This window comes from Theropithecus gelada, chromosome 6 (genome assembly GCF_003255815.1).
Source record: "Theropithecus gelada isolate Dixy chromosome 6, Tgel_1.0, whole genome shotgun sequence".
NCBI lineage: Eukaryota > Metazoa > Chordata > Mammalia > Primates > Cercopithecidae > Theropithecus > Theropithecus gelada.
In genome coordinates this window covers 72,491,620-72,517,784 of record NC_037673.1, presented here as the reverse complement: position 1 = coordinate 72,517,784, position 26,165 = coordinate 72,491,620, and the positions used below count along the sequence as shown (strand labels likewise).

Sequence of the window (26,165 nt, the reverse complement as noted above, 5' to 3'; positions counted from 1 at the left end):
ACCATAAGCAAGATAATAAACAAACCCATCTCTCCCAAAAGTGTCCTTGTCTCTCTTTGTAATCCAGCTCTCCAGACCTTCCCTGTATAGCATCAACCTTGTCTAAGCAATCACTCTTCTTCCTTCTGTCACAATACATTAGTTTGCTTTCCTAGAAGTTTATATAAATGGTGCAGAACAGTTCTTCCCACTTTCTTGTTTGTAGTTCTCAACACCAACCAGAATGTGCTAGGAATGCAACATCCTGAGGTAAGGAGGGATTGGCTGAAACAGTCCAGGCTGTTCCAGTCCCCACCTGGAAACACGATAGCCTTCAACATTGTAGCCCAGTGAGTCAAACGACCCTGAGGTACATAACCCAAGGTGGGCTGCTTTCCAGGGTCCCTCAACTGCTGTGCAAGTAGGACATACAAAGTTGAGGCTCCATTCACCCACAAGGCAGCTTTCTGACCTTTGGGGGGTGGTTTCACAATAAATCCCAGGCTTCTGTCATCCCTTGCTGCCTATTTGTAAGTCATAAGTTTGCTTCATGTAACTTGTATGAGAGTGTGTTCTATCTCACTGATCTCAGACAAGCTGGAAATCAGTGAATAGTGAAACTGTTCCACAAGTGGCAGCACATATACGTGTTTTATTTGGCTTCACTCAACATAACTATTTTGAGATTCATCCAGGTAGGTTGTGGCCTATATTACTAGTTCCTGCTTTTTTATTGCTAAGTAGTATTTTCACCATATAGATACACCATAGTTTGCTTATCCATATATGAAGGACATTTGAGTTTTTCTCAGTTTTTGGTTATTCAAAAAAAAAAGCAATGAACATTTGCTTACTGCTCTTTTTATGCACATATGCTTGCATTTATCTTGGTTAAATGTCTTAGAGTAGAATGGCTGAATTGTAAAATAGGTGTATGTTAAATTTTTAGAAACTACCAAAGCAACTGCACCATTTTACATTCCCACCAGCAGTGTATGAGATTTCTAGTTCCTCCACAACCCTTACAATACCTGTTACAGTCAGTTTTGAAAATTTTAGGCATTCTAACAGATTTGTAGTGGTATCTCATTGTGGTTTTAATTTTCATTTCCTTAAAGACTGATGATACTGAACATTTTTTCGGGTGTTTATTTGCCATCAGCATACCTTCTCTGGTGAAGTATCTATTCAAATCTTTGGCCCATTTTTTAACTGAGGTGTCTTCTTCTTATTATTAAGTTTTGAAAGTTTTTTGTATATTCTAGATATAGAAGTCTTTGACCAGATACATGATTTGCAAATATTTTCTCCAGTCTATGGCTTGTCTTTTCACTCTCTTAATAGTGTCTTTGGAAAAACATAAATTTTTAATTTTGAAGAAATACAAATTATCAAGTTGTTCTTAAGGATTGTGCTTTTGGTGTTAGAATCTTTGCCTTTAAAAAAAAAGTTTCTAGAAGTTTTAAAGTTTTTAGGTTTTATTTTCATATCTATGATCCATTTTTGGATCATTTTTATAGATTGTTCAAGGTATGGATCAATATTCTTTTTGTCTGCTGTTTTTTTTGGTAAGGCCATCCAATTATTCTACCACCATTTGTTGAAAAAGACCACTCTTGGCCGGGCACAGTGGTGCATGCCTTTAATCCCAGCACTTTGGGAGGCGAAGGTGGGCGGATCACCTGAGGTCAGGAGTTCGAGACCAGTCTGCCCAATGTGGTGAACCTCGTCTCTACTAAAAATACAAAAATTAGCCGGGCATGGTGGCAGGCACCTGCAATCACAGCTACTTGGGAGGCTGAGGCAGGAGAATTACTTGAATCCAGGAGACAGAGGTAGCAGTGAACTGAGATTGTGCCACTGCACGCTTCCAGCCTGGGTGACAGAATAAGACTCTGTCTCAAAAAAAAAAAAAAACACCACTCTTTCTCCACCAAACTGCCTTCATGCCTTTATCAAAAATTGACAGTCCACACATATATATGGATCTACTCCTGGACTATTTTGTTCCATCCATCTATTTATCTTTATGCCAATATGATACTACCTTAATCACTGTAGTTTAATTATAATAAGTCTTTAAATCAGGTCGTATTAGTTCTCCAACTATGTTGTTCAATCAATGTCATCTTTTTTGCAGAGATAAGATCTTGCTATATTGCCCAGGCTGGAGTGCAGAGCCTATTCGTAAGTGCAATCACAGCTCACTGCAAGTGATCCTCTTGCCTCAGCCTCCCAAGTACCAGGGACTACAAACTACAGACACTACCATGTCTAGTTATGTCAAGGCATCTTAATGCAAGTTTTCTGAAAACCAGAAATGTATATTCAAATGTAGGCTATTATCATTTTTCTACTCCAACTTCAGTAGTTTTTAGATTATGAATACCAGAACACTAAACTAATAGAAATCACAAAATCATACTACACAACTATTTATATATAAAATGTACTCAGCATATTTAAAGACATTTTTACTGAAAACCAGATATACAGCTTAACAAATGAAACAATATTTAACATCCTCACCTGTAAACCATATTTTACTCGTATTTTCTTTAATTCTTTTCTTCTTTCCAACTCTTTTTCCTCCTTACTTAGTGTTGGACCAACTGAAAGAAAAAAAGTTTGGTTAAAAAAAAGCCACTAAATCTGATTTTGTAGAAAATTAAAACTAATGTTATTTAATTAATAAAAAACTAATATAACCCGTTAGTAACCATTCCGATTAACCAGAAGTTGAAATAAACATTAATATAAAGGATAAAAGGGTTGTGATGATGTCCTTTCAGCATTTTGGTAACTAAACCTACTTGAGAAGTAAAGCAAAAACTACACATAATAGGAATCTTACAGTATAGATACCAAAATGAACAATGAACATTTTGATTTTTCAATATGATTATTGTAACACAATCTCAAATGCAGAAATATTAAGTAAATTTTGCAAAGGAACATAGCCATAAGCAAAATAAAAGTCAGAGAAACCAAAATTCATGTTACTGTGTAATGCAACATACTCATTTTCAAATTAGTATCAGAAAACAAAAAAAAAAAACAATGAACATGCATACTTGGCATTTGGGGGAAAATTTATGTCAAAAAAGATGACCTCTTACTAGTTCAAAGCAACTGTTTAAATTTTAAGAGCTTTAGATGGGTGGGATGAAAGCACAACAGTAATATCCTACAGTGCCATTATAAAAAATAATGGTACATAGACAATATACAGCATGAGCTATCAATAGGACAGAAAACATATCAATCAACAACCCTTAATGCCTTGGCCTATTATTTCCTATGTTAATATTACATGACAGAGTTCAACTGTGGATGACTTTTTTACATCAATACATACATGTCAAAAGGAAACCAATCTTTATTATTACTTTATTGTCATTACTTTTTAAATTATTTTAATTGATAAATTAAAAGTGTATATATGGTGTACAACATGATTTTTGATATATGTATACATTGTGAACTGGCTAAATCAACCTCATTAACATATCCATTACTACCTCATGTACTTATCACTTTTTTGTGTATGATGAGAACACTTAAAATTTACTCTCTTACCAATTTTTCAATTACAACTGCTCCTAAGGACATTTGACTACCACTATAGTCTGACTCAAAAGCCTACTAAACTGGATTAGCAGTAACAGAGCTAATCAATCTCTTTCCTGGTCAGAAAGCAGACCAATGCTACATATCATGAAACTAAATTATTACACAGAAAAATCAACTACAATTATAATCTATTAGCCTAGGTCTCAAATTCCAAATATATGTCATTTCTTAGTCTCATTTGGTAATATTTACTGAAATATATCTCAATCTATTATTACATCAACTGGATACAAGACCAATAGCTTTGTATAAATATCTCTCAATGCAGTATCATATCAATTAGACACGTAGCCAGTAGCTGACTGGTATTTTTTAGAACACTTAGGTAATGAAAGAGAACGTCATCACAGCCACATTTAATCTGTTTCACATACCAAAAGATTCATCTTTCTTATCAAGGCGAAGGTGGGCTCTAACCTGCCCTGGTTCACAGCCATCACAGGTATCACTGCCAGGGTGAATGTGAAAGGATAAGACAGTTTCTCCAATTTTCACTTCATCTCCATGCTCAAGTACATAAGGGTCACATTTAGTTTTCGGCTAGAGGGGAACCATTTACAAAACAGAAATCAAAACAATCACATATGGTTACCTTACATCTACTGTAAGTAATGTCTGATTATAATTTTAAAAATATATTTAAAATAGCTGTAAATGAAATAGACACAAACACACTTCCCCAACTTGATGACGCATAAAAAAAAGTTCTACTAGTGGAGATGAAGACAGCTGAACTGAGCAATTTGTCAAACCCACCAATCTCGCTATCCAATCAGAAATATCCAATTCTAGACTTCAATCTATTACCAAAACATATAATCATCATAGTAAAAAAAGATGAAGTGTTAAGAGAATGGGATAAATGCATCACATCTCCCTTTTCTTCTCTCTTGATAACTCAGTTTTATTTCCATTTTTACTCTTACAGACTAAGAATAAGGCCTCCCTCCTTCCCTATATTTTTTCTTTTTTTTGAGACAGAGTTTCACCCCATAGCCCAGGCTGGAGTGCAGTGGCATGATCTCGGCTCACTGCAACCTCTGCCTCCCTGGTGCAAACGATTCTCCTGCCTCAGCATCCCAAGTAGCTGGGATAACAGGCACACACCACCAAGCCCAGCTAATTTTTGTATTTTTAGTAGAGACGGAGTTTCACCGTGTTGGCCAGGCTTGTCTTGAACTCCTAACCTCAGATGATCCACTGGCCTCAGGCTCCCAAAGTGCTGGGATTACAGGTATGAACCATCGCGTCCAGCCCCTATATTTTCTTATTATAGGCCAAATAGTTTGTTACATGCTGAGGATGTAAGTGTTAACTGAATAGACATAGCTTTTGCCTTTAAGAAGTTTTCAATTTAGCAGCATTTCCATTAAGACAATAAAAAAAAAAGGAGGACCTTCAAAGTTGTTATTGAGACATTTACACACTTACTCTGAATAGCTTTACAATGGATTCATAACTGAAAATAAGGCACAGATACACAATTAGAAGTCAAAACTCAACAGCCAAGGAAGACCCACTGATTATATTCTTTTTTCAGCCTTTCTGGAAATTTCTTTCCGAGTAACACATTTGGGCTTTACTCTGAACCAAATGATAAAGATTATGGCCTTCAGAAATAAAAAAAATTCAGTTTTAAAATAATGTGCAGGTAACTAATTAATACATATACACTCACCTGAAGAATCTGTTTTCCATTAACAACTGTGCCATTTTGACTGCCTTGATCCACAAGGACATAACTTTGTAAGTCATGGTCAAAATAAATTTCTGCATGAAACTTAGAAAATAAAATCAAGCAATTATTAATTACTACACTTTTCAAAACTATGGACAATTTCTGTATGATATGATGATGTTAACTTGAGTCTTTGATAATTTACATTTTATTATACTTAACACTTTTTTAGAAACACAAACTATTATATGCTTCTGGTAGAAACAGAGGCTATAGAAGAAAATGTCATCTATAATTCTACCTTTAACTACCATGAAAAATTTAGAATATGTCCTACTTTTTCTCTTTTTGTACTAGAGATGATAATTTGAAAAATTTTGACCTAATGTAAGTATTTGTCCATATCATTAAAAACTCCTTTTTTTTTTTTTTTTTGGAGACAGAGTCTCACTCTGTCACCCAGGCTACAGTGCAGTGGTGTGATCACGGCTTCCTGCAGCCTTGACCTCCTGGGCTTAGGCAATCCTCCCACCTCAGCTTCCTGAGTAGCTGGGACGACAGGTGTGTGCCACCATACCTGGTTATTTTTTGTATTTTTTGTAGAGACAGGGTTTCACCATGTTGCCCAGGTTGGTCTTGAACTCCTGAGTTCAAGTGATCCTCCCGCCTTGGCCTCCCAAAGTGCTGGGATTACAGGCATGAGCCACCACACCTGGCCAAAAATTTTTAATACAAAATGTGATTTGAAACACCCAAGGCCAACCTCTCAGAGAAGTTTCCAGGATCTTCAATAGTTAGGACTAATCTTTCCCTCCTTTTTCCATAGCACTTTATCTATTCCTCTTATTTTGCTTCTTTAACGTTAAGTCATGAGGTTCATCCAGTTGTTATACAGTTACAGAGCTGTCGTTCATTCATTTTGCTGAATGGTAATCCATTGTGTGGATATACCACAATCTATCCATCTATCCTTCTGAAAATGGACACTCAGGGGTTTTTTCCAAGGTTTTACTATTTTTTTTAAATATTACTATAAACCTTCTTGTACCTGCAATCTATTTGTGTGCAAAATGCAAGTGTTTCTCTGGAGTACACACCTAGGAATGGAATTGCTAAATCATAATATAAGCAAATCTTAAACTTTACTAGATAACTGTTTTTCCAAAGTGGTTGTATCAATTCATACTCCCACCAGCAGTCTGTGAAAATCCTCGTTGCTCTATGTATACTAAACCAAAACTTGACATTGCCAAAATGTTTAATTTTTGCTAGCCTAAGAGGTGTGAAATTGCTTTATCATTGTGATTTTAACTTGCATTTCCCTGATTAGTACCAAAACTCTTTTCTGAGACGGAATCTCATTCTGTCACCCATGCTGGAGTGCAGTGGCGCCATCTTGACTCACTGCAAGCTCCACCTCCCAGGTTCACACCACTCTCCTGCCTCAGCCTCCTGAGTAGCTGGGACTACAGGCACCTGCCACCACACTTGGCTAACTTTTTGTATTTTTAGTAGAAATGGGGTTTCTCCATGTATGCCAGGATGGTCTCAATCTCCTGACCTCGTTATCTGCCCGCCTCAGCCTCCCAAAGTGCTGAGATTACAGGCGTAAGCCACCGTGCCCAACCCCCAAAACTCTTTTTAATATTTATTAGTCATTTGAGTTTCCTCTTCTGTAAATTTTCTTTTTAAGTCCTTTATACACTTTTTTCCAACTGGATTGTTCAGAATAAGTCTTTCCGTACTGCAAAACCCTATTCCAAAAAGCTGTTCTAAATTACTTTTCCAATAGGAGTGATATTTAATAAATGATGAATGAAAATTGACACCTTGGCTTCATCTGTATTTCTCAGATTACTAGAAAGACTGAATGGCTTTTCATATATTAACCATGATATTTCCTTAACTGTGAATTGCCTGATGTATCTTTTGCTCACTTATCTACTGGTGTCACAGTGGGGTTTGAAAACAAAAATTCGCATGAACTTTTCAAAAATAAATAATAATGTATATTGTGTCATATTTGTTGTGCCTGTCCGAGTCTGCCTTCTAAACTGGTTTCTTAACATACAAAGAGCAAAATTATTTTGTCCTTTGTAATTTTTACCATTTTTTAAACTCAGAAAGTCTTCTATCTAGTGGTCAAATACTTGTTTTTTCCCCCTAACATTAAGTTTCTTTTTTAGAAGTTTCTATTTGGATACACGTCATATGTGCTATCAAACTGACTTCACCAACTAATTATCCACCCCACCAATGGATGTTAGTTTAAAAGAAAGAAAGAAAAAACAGAAATGCCACCAGAAGCCTGGTGTGGTGGTGTGTGCCTATAGTGCTAGCTACTCAGGAAACTGAGGCAGGAGGATCACTTAAGCCCAGGAGGTGTCAGGGGTTGTAGTGCGTGCCACTGCATCCCAGCCTGGGCAACACAGTTAAGAACCTGTCTCTATATCAAAAAAAAAAAAAAGCCACCATAGAACTATCTATAGTTTAGATGGAAAGTGGGGAAGGATCTCAGAACTCTTTGCTATTTAAGTTACAGATAAGGTGTTATTTTTTTGGAGGCAGGAGACCCAAGGTCATAGTAAAAAAGTAAATAAGCAAGATAATCTGGTTAGAATTAAAATTATGAGAACTTTTTCCTCTTGCTGAATGAGTCTCCAAAAAGTGAAAGTAAATGGTCTTTCAAATTAAAAATGAGAAATTATATTCCAAAAAGACAAAAATCACATAAAATCTATTTTAGGTCCACATTACGGTCCATTAAATAAAAGCAAAATGGGAATGATGGAAGGTTAAAAAAAGAGAAAAGCAAAAAAGGAAAAAAGATAACTATAAGAGAGGAGAGAAAACAGTACAGGAAAGAGAAATATAAAGAGCCTCGGCCAGACATGGTGGCTCACGCCTGTAATCCCAACACTCTGGGAGGCCGAGGCGAGTGGATCACTTGAGCCCAGGGGTTCGAGACCAGCCTAGGGAACCTCCAGGCGAAACCGCATCTCTATGAAATACATAAAGATTAGCTGGGCATGGTGGAGTATGCCTGTAGTCCCAGCTACCTGTGGGGCTGAGGCGGGAGGATTGCTTGAACCTGGGAGGTCGAGGTTTCAGTGAGTCATGATCACATCACTGTACTCCAGCCCGGGCGACAGTGAAATCCTATCTCAAAAAAAAAAAAAAAAAAGTAAAAATATATAAAGAGCATCAGGAGCTAAACCTTTAGTTATTTTCTACTTATAACTTGAGTTGCAATTCTGTTCTATTTGTTTTGAAAACTCAATTGTTCTTTTTCCTGAAACCATTAGATGATCAATTGGGGGAAGTTTTAAACAAGATCTCTGAGCGGTATAGGATATATTCTTGGGTTGTAAAATCCTCTGGCTCAAAGTAACCACCTCCTAAAGTAGCCAGAAGCCAGGTAAGATTCAATTTTTAACTGTCATAAAATACAGCCTATTTATTTCACTCAATAAATATTCATTAAATGGGTACTACTGTAAGACGTAATATGTTTTCTACCCTTGTCCAGATTCTTAAAAATAAACATAATTTTGTTTATTCAAATTGTGATAAAAAATTTTATTTTCTCAAGCACTGAAATAAACAAATCTGCACTGCCTTCATTACCATTACTACACTGTATATTAACCTTCCTATTAAATGAGAAAAACCCCTAAGCTTTCTACTGTAATAATAATATAAAAATTTACATCTAGGGGACTATATTTGAGAAATCAAAGAGCTTACCTTACTGACACCAACTTCAGGGATTCGGAGAGTATGCTCCATATCCTTTTCTCTGCAGAATGAAGTAAAGTGTCTTTAAGAATTTTTGAAGCATATTGTATAAATGCAGCACTTATAGAGTGACATGGAAAGGATTTTTAAGAATAGATAATGTTAAAATACATGTCTATCAACAGTAAATCTCCTGGTTATGGATTATCCAGTTTCCTTACTGCTACTCTAGACTTCCTGTGCTTTCACACAGTGATTATTTGCTCATGTCTTTTTCTCCCCCCAGACTGTGCTTCCTTTGGGTAGAGATTTGCATTAGTCCTCTTTGTATCCACAGCACATATAATAATGCTTAACTTATGGTGAGGCGTGGTGGCTTATGTGCCTGTAATCCTAGCACTTTGGGAGCCCAAGGTGGGTGGATCACTTGAGGCCAGGAGTTCGAGACCAGTCTGGCCAACATGGTGAAACCCCCGACTCCACTAAAAACACAAAAATCAGCTGGGCGTGGTGGTGCACGCCTGTAATCCCAGCTAGTCAGGAGGCTGAGGCAAGAGAATTGATTGAACCCAGGATACGGAGGTTGCAATGAGCCGAGACCATGCCACTGAACTCCAGCCTGGGCAAAAGAGCACAACTCTGTCTCAAAAACAAAAAACAAACAAACAAAAATACATGCTCTCAATAAAGCCTTTCTGAAATAATTGAAAGAATGATATAATAATATTAACTGTTTTACCTTCCAATTGTAGCAGGGTTTACAGCAGTAATGATAAAGAGTGATCCTGTCTGCAACACAGGTGATCTAATGACAATTACTCTAATACATGGGGGCCAAATTTTGTCTTCGTCTGCCAAGGAAAGAAGTGAGTAAATATTAATTTAACTACTATGAAAAAGAACTTCATAGGGATAACTAGGCGGCATCCATAAAATAAAAAAGTGTTGGTCAAAAATCTTAATTCTGACTAAAACAAACTTCTTAAATTCTGCTGTATAATACATAGCAATGGGTAAGGCTTAATACTGTTATTAAAGTGATCAACATAAAGGTTGCAGGATATGTAGCATCTATCACAGTTATCAAATAATCAACTCTTTTTTAAGGTTTTGGAATCTGAAAATATCCCAAATATTTTTATATTATTTTAAGTTACAAAAATTGAGTCCATTTAAAAAAAAAAAAAAAAGGCTAGGCACAGTGGCTCACACCTATAATCCCAGCACTTTGGGAGGCCGATGTGGGCGGATCACCTGAGGTCAGGAGTTGGAGATCAGCCTGGCCAACATGGTGAAACCCCGTCTCTGCTAAAAATACAAAAATTAGCTGGGCATGGTAGTGTGTGCCTGTAGTCCCAGCTACTCGGGAGGCTGAGGCAAGAGAATCACTTGAACCCAGGAGGCGGAGGTTACAGTGAGCCGAGATCGCACCACTGCACTCCAGCCTGGGCAACAGAGCAAGACTCTGTCTCAAAAAATAAAATAAAATAAAAAATAAATAAAATAAATTTAAAAATAAAAGCAAAAGAAATGACATTGAGAACCAAAGAACAAAATAAGCTCATACACTACAGAGTTGGCCCTCAGTATCTGTGGGGGATTAGTTCCAAGATCCCTCCTCATATGCCAAAAAGCTATGGATGCTCAAGTCCTTATATAAATGGTATCATATTTGCATATAACCTATGTGCATCCTTCTGTATACCATAAATCATCTCTAGATTACTTATAGCTAATAGAACGTAAATGCTATATAAATAGTTACACTGTATTTAGGGGATAATAACAAGAAAAAAAGTTTGTACACGTTCAGTACAGATGCAGCTATCCATTTTTTTCCCTGAATATGTTTGATCTGAGGTTGCTTGAATCCACTAATGCAGAACCCATGGATACAGAAGGCCAATTGTAACATGAAATCCTGTGTTTTAAAAGTATGTCTTTATATATTCAAGTAAAAAAAAATTAGATTTTCCATAATATCCATGTAATTGAATTCATAATGTATACTTTTTAAAGACAACTTGTTTTTCTCTCTTAATTACAAAAGTAGACTATGAATATCTAACCCACTAAAACAGCCTTAATCTATATTTTAAGATTAGAATGCAGGTAACTTGGTTTTGTATTCTATTGACTACGCCATTCAATACAATGAAACTTTCTGAAGGTCCAAGTATTAGTCATGTATTCACATCCTACTCTCTAAAAACCAAGTAGCTACCCACATAATTTTCAATAACATCATTAAAATAATGTTTACTTTCCGGCAGGTATACGATGACTCACTAACATTTTTAACGGTTTTGCTCTTACATAGTTACCAGACTGGGGTATTTACTTAAATAATGATTATCTACTCACCTTCATCCTCACTATCTTCTGCAGTTACATTGCCTTCACTGGTAATGTCTTCATCATAACTATCCTCGGTCTGAGAGTCTGTAATTTCACCTTCCTCTGGTTCACTATCAGTCTCCATGATTTTCTCATCTTTAAATGATGTTGAATTAGAGATGTTTTCATGAAGAGGAGACTCTATAGTATTTCCACTAGCTGGAACAGTGAATTTGGGGAGACTATTTTTGTGATGAATGCCTATTTTCGCCTTCTTTTTCATATTCGCAATATTTTCTTCCTCATTGCAGCTTGTATGTTCAACACTGAAGGCTTTTTGATCCTCTGAGTTCAAATCCTGGAGAAGGGTGGGTAGATAGGTGGGAACAGGGGAGAACACTCTTAAACATCACTATCTGATAACATTACATCAAGTTTTAATGAATTCGTGAAGATATATGTCAGTAAAATAACAATGGTTACGATCTGTTCCCCCTCTCCTTCTCACATTTCCTTTCTTGGTTAATGATATTACCATCTTCTTATCATTCAAATTAAAAATCCTCTAGTTATGTCTGAGATCCCCTTAACCATATATAAAATTACCAAGTGCTACAGACTTTTCTCAAAATATATCCAAATCTGTCCCTCTATTCTCAATGTCTTAACATTCCTAGTTCAAGCCCTAATCACATATTGCCTGGACTATGGGATAGCATAGACCAATGGTGTCCAATAAAAATGTAACACAAGCTGTATTTGTACTTTTACATTTTCTAGCAGTCACATTTAAAAAGTAAAATTATTAATGAGATAGTTTACATGGTCTGCAAAATCCAGGGTGTATTTTACACTTAACAGCGCATTTGAGTTTGGACTAGTAACACTTTAAGTGCTCAACAGCCACATGGAGCTGGTGGCTACCTTACTGGACAGTGCAGGCCTAAAGAATACCTATTCTAAATTTTCTTTTTAAACTTGTAATCAATTAGCAAGTCAATACAAATAAAATACAGAATTAGCTTTACTTACAACATGAATTTAAAGATCCAAATGTACTCAATATGTAGCAAAATTGTAGTTTTGCTAAAATTGAGTACTTCAGATTTGGCTTGATAATACATAAAAGTTTAAAGTACAAATTAATGGTAACTATCTTATTCCAAAATCTTAACTTGCCTGGTATAAGTCTTTTATTATTTATTGTACATTTATAGCTGATATGCCTTATAATAAATGAACAAATCTATTTTTCAATTAACAAAAATTATGTATTTTTATCATGTACAATATGAAGTTCTGAAATATGTACACAATGTAGAGTGGTTAAATTGAGTTAATTAACATGTACATTACCTCAAATACTTATTTTTCTGTGGTAAGAAACTTAAAATTTGCTCTCAGCAGTTTTCAATAATACAATACATTGTTATTAACAATAGTCACCTTGTTATACAATGGTCAAATCTGTTATTTTAGCCTTAGAAAAAGCAAATAATTATTTTCCATTTTTTTCCCTTGGTTTCTGACACACTCTCACTTTTCTTTTTACCTTAGAGCAACATGAGGCAAATTCATATGCTCTTCTGTTATTTTATTAAATATGAGAGCATCTCACACAGCTTTTTTTTTTTTGAGATGGAGTCTCATTCTGTCTCTCAGGCTGGAGTGCAGTGACACAATCTCGGCTCGCTCTAACCTCCACTTTCCAGGTTCAAGAGATTCTCCTGCCTCAATCTCCCGAGTACCTGAGGCTACAGGCGTGAGCCACCACGTCCAGGTAATTTTTGTATTTTTAGTAGAGACGGGGTTTCATCATGTTGGCCAGGATGGTCTCGAGCTCTCGACCTCATGATCCACCCACCTCACACACCTATCTTTAATGACAGCATAAATTCAGCTTGAAGACTGGCTAAACATTCACAGTGTGATAAATTATATACACTTTTAGCAATACAAATTCATCAAGAACAAGAACAAGGGCAAGGAGCTGAAAAACCATGAGGAGCTTTTACATTATAAAATTATAGCAAAAAAGCTGCCTATCTGTATATACTCTTAAAAAAGCACTTGTATATTTATTACTTGCGGAACAACATATGCAGCGAAAGCTATTTGCCAGTACAGAACGTTAGATAGCCATTAAGTGAAAAGAAAGGAGGGCTTATTTACGGGCACTGAGGCACATATGTGTATTTCAAATTATTTACTCCTATCTCCCCTACTGTCTTCCTTCCACATAACCTCCACCTACAAAAAGTGAGGCTCAAAAATATCTTTAAAAATAAAGAAAACAGATGAAGATACTCTCATGGCCTCACAGGTACCTTTTAGAATCCTCAGGAAATTCTCAAAATTCCAACAGAATTTTTCTTAAAGCTCGTCTTGGAATTCACATATTTTCAAAGAAGGATGGCTAAGATGAGTAGTTATGGGAGCGAAGCTGGACCACAATATCACAGAATGCTTTCCACCTCTGTTCTCTAGTTTTTCAGGCAAGGCCATTTGAGGAGCCCTATATACTCTTTTCCTATTGTTAGTGAGAGGTGCTTTCACAAGCTAGCTTTTTTTTTTTTTTTTGAGATGGAGTCTGGCTCTGTTGCCCAGGCTGGAGTGTGGTGGCGCAATCTTGGCTCACTGCAACCCCCACCTCCCAGGTTCAAGCGATTCTCCTGTCTCAGCCTCCCAAGTAGCTCGGATTACAGGCGTCTGCCACCACACTCAGCTAATTTTTGTATTTTTAGTAGAGACGGGGTTTCACCATGTTGGCCATGCTGGTCTTGAACTCCTGATCTCAGGTAATCTGCCTGCCTTGGCCTCCCAAACTGTTGGGATTACAGGCATGAGCCACTACACCCAGCCTACAACCTAGCCTTTCAAACAGTTAAACCACTAGTAACAAGCACTAGCCATTAAAACAGAGATCTTGAACGCAAACAGAAAACTCATTTCTAGTATTTAAGTCACATACTCTTCTATTCCTAAGTATTGTCCACAAAAAAACAGAAGAACAAAAACAAATCAAATAGAGAACAGAAAAAAATCCAACAGAATCCTAATTCCTTATGTGAACTTTAGAATTTAGTATCAAGTAATTTTTCTTTTGTTAAGAAAAACTGGCTGGCACAGTGGCTCACGTCTACAATTCCAGCACCTGGGGAGGCCAAGGTAGGCAGATCACTTGAGCTCAGGAGGTCGGGGATGCAGTGAGCCATGATGGCACCACTGCACTCAACCTGGGTGACAGAGCAAGACCCTGTTAGGACAGGACAGAAGGATAGGATAGGACAGGACACGACAGGACAGGGATAGGAAGGGATAGGAGAGGAAAGGACAGGACAGGAAACCATGAGATAAAATTTCAAGAGTAAGATACCAAACAGTTGCCACAGTTGATAAAATGTCAATAAAACAAACAAGCCTCCTTTCTTACCTATAAACCACCAAACTTATCTGTTTAGAGAGTAGAAATACAGAACACTGATACCTTTTTATATTTTCCTTCTTTCAATTTAACATTGTATCATTGTAAGCATTTTTGGGGTTCCCCTTAGTCTTTACAAGTACCATCTGAAAGCCTACATAATACTTTTTTCAGTTAAATGTAATTATCACTTTCTTAACCATTGTCTTGCAGGCCATTTAAACTCTCACTCCATAGTTGTCAACAATGGATTTTTTTTTTTTTTTTTTTTGTAATGTTTGCCTGGCTGGGTGCGGTGGCTCACACCTCTAATCCCAGCACTTTTGGAGGCAGAGGTGGGTGGATCACCTGAGGTCAGGAGTTCAAGACCAGCCTGACCACATGGAGAAGCCCTGTGTCTACTAAAATTACAAAAAAAAATTAGCTGAGCACGTTGGTGCATGCCTGTAATCCCAGCTACTTGGGAGACTAAGGCAGGAGAATCGCTCAAACCTGGGAGGTGGAGGTTGCAGTAAGCCAAGATCATGCCATTGCACCCCAGCCTGGGCAACAAGAATGAAACTTCATCTCAAAAAAAAAAAAAAGTTGAACCTGTATCTATGTCTACCTGTAAACTGTGTTTATCTTTTATTATGAATTGTGCATTGACATCAACTTATCAACTGAAGATCTGAATTCTTCTTCCAAACTATACAACACGAGATATTTTATCTGCCCTAAATCTATCTCCTTCAAATTTTAAGAAATGCTTTCTATTTCTAGTGACAGAGTTTATGACAAAGTCCATGTTTGCTCCATCTAAACTTTCCTTAGATGTTATCTTAATGGGCATGTTTGAAATACAGAGTTATTGAATGATTTTCAGTTTCATAAAAAATTTTGTCTTAATTATCATGTTATCACCATTATGTAAAGTTTTAAAATTATAAAGACATTACCTTTTCCTCATTTGTTGCAGAAGAATCTGGATCTTTTCTTTTCTTCTTCAATTTTTTATCTTTACTTTGTTTTGTGCTAGAAGTCTGATAAGGTTGCAAATCTACTCGAGAATGAAACTGGTAACGACCACTTTCCACATCACAATAGTAATAAATTCCAGTGGAAGGATCATAATACAGTTGATTTTCCTTTGAAAGTCAAGAAAAAAATAAATTCTAAATTAATCTAAGATAAAATAAACTTAACGAAAATGCCAAATATATTCAAATGTAGTAAATATTTCTTTGAACAACTATAGTATTTTCAGAAGACAATGAATTAAAGATAACAGAATAAAAAATGCTTTAATCTTCCAAAATACTTTACCATTCAATAGCTGATCTAATTTTCCTAGTGTGAGAAACAAGTAAATCTAAATATTAAATTGAATCATATAAAACTGTCAATACTTGACCATTTTTATCTAAGAAACAGCAATTTTGTATGGTTCCACTTAATACATTAACAAAAATTGATAATACTTTTGAAGGCATGAAAACTAAAGCATGCATAAGAAAAAGCTGACCATATGAGAGCAGTTCTAGACTCTTTATTCTTAATGACTGCACAATAATGGTGTGGCAGTATAAACCCCTAAACCCTCCTCTTAATGTCATAAAACAAAGATTTGTCTTTTGATGTTCATTACTTAAAATCAGTGAAAAAAATTTTGAAGGCCGGGCGCGGTGGCTCAAGCCTGTAATCCCAGCACTTTGGGAGGCCGAGATGGGCGGATCACGAGGTCAGGAGATCGAGACCATCCTGGCGAACACAGTGAAACCCCGTCTCTACTAAGAAATACAAAAAATAGCCGGGCGAGATGGCGGGCGCCTGTAGTCCCAGCTACTCGGGAGGCTGAGGCCGGAGAATGGCGTGAACCCGGGAGGCGGAGCTTGCAGTGAGCTGAGATCCGGCCACTGCACTCCAGCCTGGGCTACAGAGCGAGACTCCGTCTCAAAAAAAAAAAAAAAAAATTTTGAAAATAAAGTTCATGCATACCAAAAAATAACATTCTGTATAATGCAATCAATAAACAACTGTCTCCACTAATTAATTAATTCTATAGTAAATAGGACAAGCAACCACGCAAAAATGAATTTGGCAAATTACAGATTTAAAAGCCAGAAAGTTAAAATTAGGTAATCACCTGCATTTATGATACACTGACCAGTACTCTAAAACCAATATTTAATTGAACAGTCTATATTTTATTTACATCCTAAATCCATGCAGACCAGACCTGGAAACATCTTTGATGTACTGAGATTGAGCAACTAAAACGTCCTGAAAAAGAATAATTTATTTTTCTAACTATTGACACTTGCAATTTATTGTCTTTAATTCCTCCATTTTGCAGATCTCTTACAAAAATATTTAGATTTCTCACCATCTTTCTCTTAACTAAGAAACTGAATGGAGGCTTTCCAATCTTTATTTCTAGTAATAATGGAACTTTTATAATTCAAACCTTTTTAATCTGTTTGTCAGTCCCAAATACAGACATTTTCAAAATATAAAAAAAAAATTTTACTAAAATAATAAAAATGGCAACACAATGAAGTTCCTAATTTACTCAGAAATATAACCTGCAGAATGTAACTAACCATTCACAGAACAACGGATATCAAGAGAAAAGATACAGAAAGGAAGGCAGAAGATTGACAAACACTAATGTCTACCTGAAACTGTTGTTTTCCTAGAAACTAAACAATAACTACTCCCTTTGGATAAGTGTTTAAACATTAATTTTCTGGTTATGTATTAGCATTGTCAATTAGCATCCTCCATGAAAGAAAACCCTCTCTGTATAAGGACTTACAGTTTACCATATGCAGATTGACAAACTAATGAAACCTCTTATGTTAATTGAGATATTTAGTATGATACTATGTTCTCTAGATAAGTTGACAATAGTTGCAGTAACAGGAATGATGAGCATCAACTCCACTTTTGTGCACCACATTCTATAATTCCTCAGAGAACCAGATTACATTACTAGATTCTTGAGTTTGAGGTATGTGACTGAGTTCTATCATTGTCATCAAATCTGGAATGAAATACAATTAAGTATTAGGCTTCAACAGCTATAACACTGTATTGTAAATCAAGAACTTTATTTTCTGGTTCTATCCTAGTCAGTGGTCCATTATATTTTAGATCCCATATTAATTCCCTAGTTCTCACTGTTAACAGATTGATTTTTGTTTGTTTTTGAGACAGGGTCTCACTCTGTCACCTAGGCTGGAGGGCAGTGGTACAATCATGGCTCACTGCAGCCTCCATCTTCCCAACTCAAGCGATGCTCCCACATCAGCCTCCTGAGTAGCTGGGACTACAAGGTGAGCCACTACAGCCCGCTGACTTTTAAAATTTTTTATAGAAAGAGTCTCACTGTGTTGCCCAGGCTGGTCTTGCACTCTTGACTCAAGTAACTCTCCTGCCTCAGCCTCCTGAAGTGCTAGGATTACAAGGAGTGAGCCACCATGCCTAGCCAACAGATTGACTTTTTTAAAGTGAAAGAGGTAAAAGACACAGAATATAAAACACTGGCTAATAATAAACACACTACTAAGAATTCAAGAAAGAAGTCTCCTTATGTGGCCTAAAATGAATTCATAAAGTATTTGAAATAATTTTTAAAATTCTTACCTCAAACCTAAAATTAACCTTACTTCTCTATTAATTCTATGAAAAAAAATTAGTTTAGGTTCTAAAATATTTACAATGTAGTTAACTATCTGCTTTTATTAACAAAAGCTCTAATACTTTAGATGTTATTTTTATACATAAAGACTTCTCCAAAACATTATCTATAATAATCACAATAAACAACCTTATTTTAAAAACTTAGAAGTGTAGCACCATAAGCTATTTTAGAATTCTTCTGTCAAATAGTTTTGAGTCAAATATAATTTTTAAATGTAGCTTTTGGCTTTCTCACTTCGGCTTAGGGTTTAATATTTGATATCAGGCACTAAGTATGTATCATACAGTATTAAAGGTCTGAGATGGAATTTGAGACCAGCCTGGCCAACATGGCGAAACCCTGCCTCTACTAAAAATACAAAAAATTAGCTGTGTGTGGTGGTGCACGCCTGTAATCCCAGCTACTTGGGATGCTGAGGCATAAGAATCACTTGAACCTGGGGAGTGAAAGTTGCAGCGAACTGAGATCGCACCACTGCACTCCAGCCAGGGTGACAGAGGAAGACTCCGCCTCAGAAAAAAAAAAAAAAAAAGATCTGAGATACTTACAGAATCATAATAGAAACCAGTGCTGTGGTCAAAATACAGTCCAGTATTTTCATCATAACTAAATCCAGTCTGTGACACAGCTGCTTCTGCTGCAGCTCTCAAACTTTCAGCTAATGATGAACCTTCTAAGGATGTATCTTCTGTTGCTAATGCAGATGCTGGTTCCTATAAAAGATACAGTCACACCAAATAAGACAAAAGCTTCTGTATATCAATTAAAAAGCTGGCTGAACTCAAGACTTGAGACTATGTTTAAGTAATGACTTCAATTACTACAATGGAAAAGGATGTCTATCAATTATGATTTGAACCACTTTTTAGAACATTTACTAGTGTGTCAGTAACTTCAACTTTGACCCAGTTTTGAAGGCAGTAAAAATGAGTGACAATTATTTGAGAATAAATGTATGATGCCACAGAGAAGCCATCCACAAAACACAGACTCTGAAATATTGACTAAGACAAAGATCTAGGTTCTTCAATAATTGTATGTTCAATTGGAAAAAAAAACTTCAAAAAGACAAATGAAGGAGAAAACCATAGATTAAATGAGGTATGTCAAACACAATAGGGATCCTGATTCAAACAAACTATAAAAACAAATTTACAGATTCAGGGAAATTTGAACAGTGGCAGGGTATCTGACATAAAGGAACATTAAAATTTTTTTAGGAGTAAATGTGGTATTGTTGTCCACAGTTCTTTTGTTGAGTCAAAATATTTGGACAAATTTTGTTTTAGATTATGTATATCATACAATTTTGGAACGCAATGTAGCAGGAAAACCACTACACATATGAACAAGTTCTACTTTTGGTTTTTGAAAAACTATAATATTCTTTGCATAATTACACATAAGAATGTTTACAACACTTGTATATGCTGTGACGGACCAAAGAAGTCTATCTTTCCACATAATAACAACAAAGAAGGACAGGTTCTTGGGCATCAACAGTTTCATGTTTAGCATTTTATTACCTGTGAATTTGAGGCAAAATGGTCCACTTGTCTACATTTAACATTTTCTGTTTTATCAGTACCAGGGTAAGCATCATTTTCTATTTGTAAATGGTCTTTAGAATTCAAAGTAGAAGTTTCGATATCTTGATCTTGTTGATCTGACAGTTCAGTCACTTTACCTGGAAGACTAACATCATTGTAGTATGTCTGATAATAATAATCTGTAGCAAAAAAATTAAGTGAAATCATATCATATTAGAATAATGTATATAAAAAGGACTTAATTACAAAACAATGGCATTTAAACACAAAAAGCGCATACTTCAAATAAATCATGATTTTTACAACTGTACAAATTTTAAAAGATTAAAACAGATGGTACAAATCAATCTGCAGAAGTGTGTATCTCTGATTCTAATGTCTCCTTCAGGGCCCTAGCTGTCAGTTAAAAAGAAAAAAAAAAGGTAAGTTGGTTACATTTTCCACAGCAAGAGTAAAATAAAAATAGGTAGATAGGTTGTATTCTATTTAAAAAACTTAACTCTTAACTTCTAACCGGATATCTTAATATTGTTGCTTATCAATTTAACTTCTAACCGAATACCTTAATATTGTTGCTTATCAATTGATAAAGAAATAAAGGCAAGGAATTAGGGTTTTTTTCTTTTCTTTTTTTTTTTTTTTTTTGTCAAATTTCTCTCCCCATGCAGACTTTTTAAAACATATTATACAGATAAGTAAGGTTAGTACTATTGCTGTGTTTAGCAATTTAGCCAAATTATGTCCTGAATGAAGGCAAAACTTAATAGGAAAGATGATTTCTTCTTGTGATGCATATATATTAAAACTCAGTATCTCAGCTATTTTGCCTCATAACACTCATGAGGCCATGGTGGTAGGCCCACCATTCCCACAAGGGTGAGAGAACTGACACTATACACAATTCTAATTAGAACACATCAACAAGAAAACAAATGCCCCTGGTCACAAGGAAGGCAGATACAGAAGTAGATGGCTAACTGCGGGCCAAAAATTACTCAGTGAGTGTGTCACTGAAAACATTAGCAACATTATAGAAATCACAGGAATGACAATACATTTCTACTTTTTCCTCCAGAAGAACAAACTGATTACCTGAAACTACCAGATCATATGGAGAGACGTCAACAGCATTAACAATTCTCATTTACCTTGATCTTAGTTTATTTTAAATTTAAAGAAAGCTCAACATTAGCATGATTTGAATGTAACAGTATTAGCATATCCTCACTATAAGCTAAATACCTGAGATTGACCAAGGAGCATGGTTCTCTGTTTGTACTTCTACATCAGACTTTTTATTATCTTCATTTCTCCCACGTTGGAGTATTTTACTGAGTTCTTCCACCTGAGAGAAAACAAGGCTTTAGGAAAAAGAAATCATGTAATGATCTAATAATATATATACCAATCTCCCGCTGTTACAAATAATTGTTTTTCTTGATAAAAGTTTTAGAGAAATGTCAAGAGCAGCAAGTTTACCTTTCAGAAAAGCTAAAATTACTATTTTACTGTTTACATTTAAAAGACGTTTTCATTCCTAATCTCTCTTACTAAATGTCCAAATATCTCCTCCAAAAATCGAATGATGACACTTTGTGAACAGGGTCCTTTATTTCTAACAAATAAGATTGTTTTTATGTTAATATTTTAAAGTCAGTAGTTCTTTCTAAATAATTCAAAAATTTAAAAATTACAAATTCTCATCCCTACTGAATTATCTAATATTCATTTGGTATTCTCCATTTGGAATTAACTATCCACTTGAATATGTTAATGCCACTTACAAGCTTTAATACACATTTTTTCATTAAACAGTAGTCCTATAATTAACTGTAGCACAAGACAACAGGGAAGGTGACTGCCTGAGAGCGGCATCTGTCCTCCATGTATTTCACACACTAAAATACCCTTAAAAGGATGCTACTACATAGGACAGAGAGAAAGTGTGTGGAAGTGCCCAAAAGCAGGTAACATGCTGCCTCAGTCAATGTACCTCAGCCTGAGAGGACCTCAATGTGAGACAATGTCTACTACATACATGAAACCAAGTAAAAAACAAGCTTTTAAATACTTATTTAATGATACAAAAAGCTTAAACAGAGAAAGGCAATAAAACTGATTATATACAGATTATCCGTGCACTTCATGAGTTATCCAATCTGTTGCTAATGCGAGGGCAGGAACTACAGTGAGGGAAGCAAGACACTGATCATGAAAAATTTGACGCCCTCCTCTGATTCATGCAAGTACAGGCTCCATAGCTGGGAATTAGTGCCCCATTAAATTCCTTGCCCTAGGAGCCTGACTGCCTTGCCCTAAATCCTGGCTCTGGCTACTGTCTGTTACTATGAATTAGATTACTTAGTATCTACTACCTGCTGGGCACTATACTTGATGCTTTGGATAACATCTCATTAATTCACAAAACCACCTGAAATATGCGTTGCCCTAACCCCAATTTTACACATAAAATATCAGACGAGACAAAGTAATTTGCAGAAGGCTATTTTGGGGTCTTGTACAAACCCTATATGTACTATGGTTCTCCAGTTATCATTAATTCTCAAGCAAAACTTTTTAACTGCTCCAGATAAGACATATTCAGTAATTTGGAATGACAGTTAATCAAATCCACCCTCTCTCCAACCAAGGGAGGCTGACCAGGAGAGTAAGGAGTTATCACTATCCAAAGTAGAGTCAAGACTTTCTACCAGATTAAATTCTTAATACTGAACTAAAATGGAGGCATGTGGAAGACAGATGCTCCTCTTAGGCAATTACCTGCAGAAGTTCGCTTCTGCTGCAGTTTAGTCAGAGAACTACTATTTTTTTTAAGTGTATTAAAGCTTATAAGAGGCATTAACATATTTAATAATTAAATCCACGTGGAGAACACTGAATATTAGATAATATGAATGGGAATTAACAGTTTTTAATTTTTCTAATTCTTTAGGGAGAATTGCTGACCTCCCGAAATATTAGCATAAAAACATTCTTTTCTGTAAGAAATAAAGGATCTGTTCACAAAGTCCCATTATTTAGTCTGATTTATCAAATTAACAGTTAACACCAAAATGCTGGCTCTTTGAAGATTAGCAAAAAATGTTTTAGAATCTCTAACGCAAGCAGTACTTCAACAATTTAGAATTATAAAGCCCTTTTCAAAAGGCTGTCATTTTTAAAAGGCTGTCATATTTTGCTCCCCTCTCCTTTTTTTTTTTTTTTTTTTTGAGACGGAGTCTCGCTTTGTCGCCCAGGCTGGAATGCAGTGGCACGATCTCAGCTCACTGCAAGCTCCGCCTCCCGGGTTCACGCCATTCTCCTGCCTCAGCCTCCTGAGTAGCTGGGACTACAGGCGCCCGCCAACACGCCCAGCTAATTTTTTTTTTGTAGTTTTAGTAGAGACGGGGTTTCACTGTGTTAGCCAGGATGGTCTCTATCTTCTGACCTCGTGATCCCCCGCCTCAGCCTCCCAAAGTGCTGGGATTACAAGCGTGAGCCACCGCGCCCTACCTTCTGCCCATATTTTTTTTTTACCGTACTTGTATGCTCCTACACAGTTACACACCGTAGGTGTTCAAATTGACAAACAAAAACTTTCCAATGTCATGATGTCAAGAACTCTATGTAACGGTCATACAAAGTCATTGCAACTCAGCAGTTATTTTCATAGTCCGTTTGGTAAAACATAAAGAAGTTTGATGACGTTTTAGTGTTCGGCCTATATACTGGTTTTAGGAAACGTACCAATAAATTATGAAGAACTAGACAACTGTCAAATTGAAACTAGTTACTATGTGGAAATAATGTGTTGGCAGAGAGTGCCTGCCAACAAAGTGGAAAAAAAAATATTATGCTCTTGGTTTTTGAGATAGAGTCGCACTCTGTCGCCCTGGCTGGAGTGCAGTGGCACGATCTCGGCTCACTGCAAGCTCCACCTCCCAGGTTCAAGCAATTCTCCTGCCTCAGCCTCCCAAGTAGCTGGGATTCCAGGAGCCCGCCGCCAGGCCTGGCTAATTTTTGTACTTTAGTACAGACGGGGTTTCACCATGTTGGCCAGACTGGTCTCGAACTCCTGACCTGGTGATCTGCCCGCCTCGGCCTCCCAGGGTGCTGGGATTACAGACTACTGCGCCCGGACAAGGTTTTTTGTTTTTAATGCGACAGTTTAAGTATTAACGTTTGCCCCTACTATCTTGAAAACGAAATAAGCTGCTTAACGTCTCCAACAAAAGCAGTTATATATCTTCCCTACTTCCACAAGAAAGCCCAAGTAAACGCCCAGAAAAGCAACCTTACACAGGTATAGCGTTCAAAAGTTTGTAAAATTGTTTACTCGTGTTTTACTCCACCTTCACAACTGTGAGCTATCATTCCCATTTAATGGGGAACTGAGGCTCGGTATAAGCTTACACATCCAGTGAATGGCAACGATGGGATTCTGACTCAAGTTCAACGTTTTAATAAACTCAAATGTGCTCTACAGTAAATGCGCCTACTACCAATGGGAAAGGGGATGCTGGGGCAAGCGAGAATGAAGACTATGTAGCCACAAAAGTTCAATTCACGCCAGTCGCGAGACATAGATTTAAATCAAGTAACCTGAACTCAGCTTTGCTCCTGACGTACTTAGAATTGTAACTGCGCTGAACTTTTACTTATTTATATTTCAAGTACTCTACAGTAGTTCTGAGCCCCTGCCAAGGACCCCTTTCGAGGCCATCAGGGGCTTCGAAAGCCTCGCCTCGGGCTGGATGGGGCGCGGGGCTAAGGCGGACCGCGCACCTGCGTGCGGAGCTCCTGGTTGTTGCTTTCTGCGTTCTGGTACAGCCGTTCTGTGTGATGCAGCAGCTTCTCGATCTCCCGCACCTGCCGCTTGCAGCTCCGCAGTTCACGTTCCAACTTCTCCACCTTCCGCCTTAGCTGGGCCAGCTCAGGCTCAGGGGAGGTGGGCGGCGGCGGGGACGGCGCCTCCGAGGCCATGAGGTCCGGCGCGAGACTGCTTGTTGCCGCGGAGGGGCTGCGTTCAGGCCGAAACGGACGCCGGCGGACCCAGAGGCCACGGGAGCGCGCGGGCAGCGAAAGGCAGCCTCACACCCGGCCGGCCGCGGTGGCCCCTGGCCATGACGCCCTGAAACTCACTTGTAGCCGAACGGGGCTGCGGGCGACGAGCAAGGGGACTGAGGATGGCCCCTGCCCGATGTGCGCGGCCTGGAAACCGGAAAACTTGCCTGGAAACTACCTTCTCCAGCTACAGAAACAGAGGGAGGAGCGTGGGATAAGGAGCCGGAAAACCAGTGTCCAGAAAACCAGGGGCCAGAAGCGATCCGGCAGCTCCCCAGTTGAGCCGGAAACTACGGCGCCAGCGGTAGGCGGGGCCAAGACGGAACAGGAAGCGACGGAAAGCAGTAAGGACCGATAGTGTGCGTGCGGACGTCTAGCCTGCGGTACCTGAGGGCGTGGAGAGCTGTTGGCAATGTGGCTACCGAAGCCTTAGACTGATAGGGAGGCTTGCAGCCTCTGGTCTTAGACTTTTGCACTTGCTGATGTTCTTTGAACAAACTTTTAGTATAGCATGCATTTCCTATCTCCTTGTTTTACAAATAAGAACAGAGTACCCCAGTAATGTTTTGTGGGGACCATAATGCTCTACTTACCTATGTCAACTGAAGAATGAGGAGGCTGATAAATTTAGAAAAGGGCTTTATTTCTCATGAAGGGTTACAGCCTGCGGGGTGGCCATCCTCACAGGCTTCGAAGCATAGCCTCTGGTCAGAAGCTGAGAACAAGACACTTGGAAGGAAGGGCAAAGGGAACAGAAATTTATGCTGAGCAGGGTGGCCAAATATATTCAATGAGCTGTAGGAGGATTCATGAATATTTATGAAAGGAGAAACATGCACATGCACAATTAAGCTTCCTGCCTCTCTGTGGGACCCATATTCAAAAAATGGTGGTGTTAGCATGATCCCAGTGTGAAGTTTTCATCCTCTGACGTCAAATGGCAAAGCAGAGGAGATGAAAACCCTCACTGTGAGTCCCTGGTAGATTGGCCAGAACTGCTCTGTGGTTGGTGGTCTCTTATCAGGAAGGAATGCTGGTTGGTGTGAAATCAGCCCAACTGTCCTATAGAACTGATGT

The 26,165-nt window shown here is 37.4% G+C and overlaps 1 protein-coding gene across 1 annotated transcript in view; it reads right to left on the bottom strand.

Annotated features, from left to right (window-relative positions):
• Positions 1-25,415, bottom strand: part of AGGF1 (angiogenic factor with G-patch and FHA domains 1) — a 32,489-nt gene extending 7,074 nt beyond the window's left edge. Inside the window, exons 1-11 of the mRNA XM_025389063.1 lie at positions 24,810-25,415; positions 21,267-21,369; positions 20,001-20,203; positions 19,023-19,187; positions 15,728-15,916; positions 11,393-11,723; positions 9,768-9,879; positions 9,038-9,089; positions 5,291-5,392; positions 3,987-4,152; positions 2,509-2,591 (exon numbers count right to left, since the gene is read on the bottom strand). Of these exons, the coding sequence (XP_025244848.1) occupies positions 2,509-2,591; positions 3,987-4,152; positions 5,291-5,392; positions 9,038-9,089; positions 9,768-9,879; positions 11,393-11,723; positions 15,728-15,916; positions 19,023-19,187; positions 20,001-20,203; positions 21,267-21,369; positions 24,810-25,007 (1,704 nt within the window). The 5' untranslated portion in view covers positions 25,008-25,415. The remainder of the gene's footprint in view (positions 1-2,508; positions 2,592-3,986; positions 4,153-5,290; positions 5,393-9,037; positions 9,090-9,767; positions 9,880-11,392; positions 11,724-15,727; positions 15,917-19,022; positions 19,188-20,000; positions 20,204-21,266; positions 21,370-24,809) is intronic.
• Between the last annotated feature and the right edge of the window lie 750 nt (positions 25,416-26,165).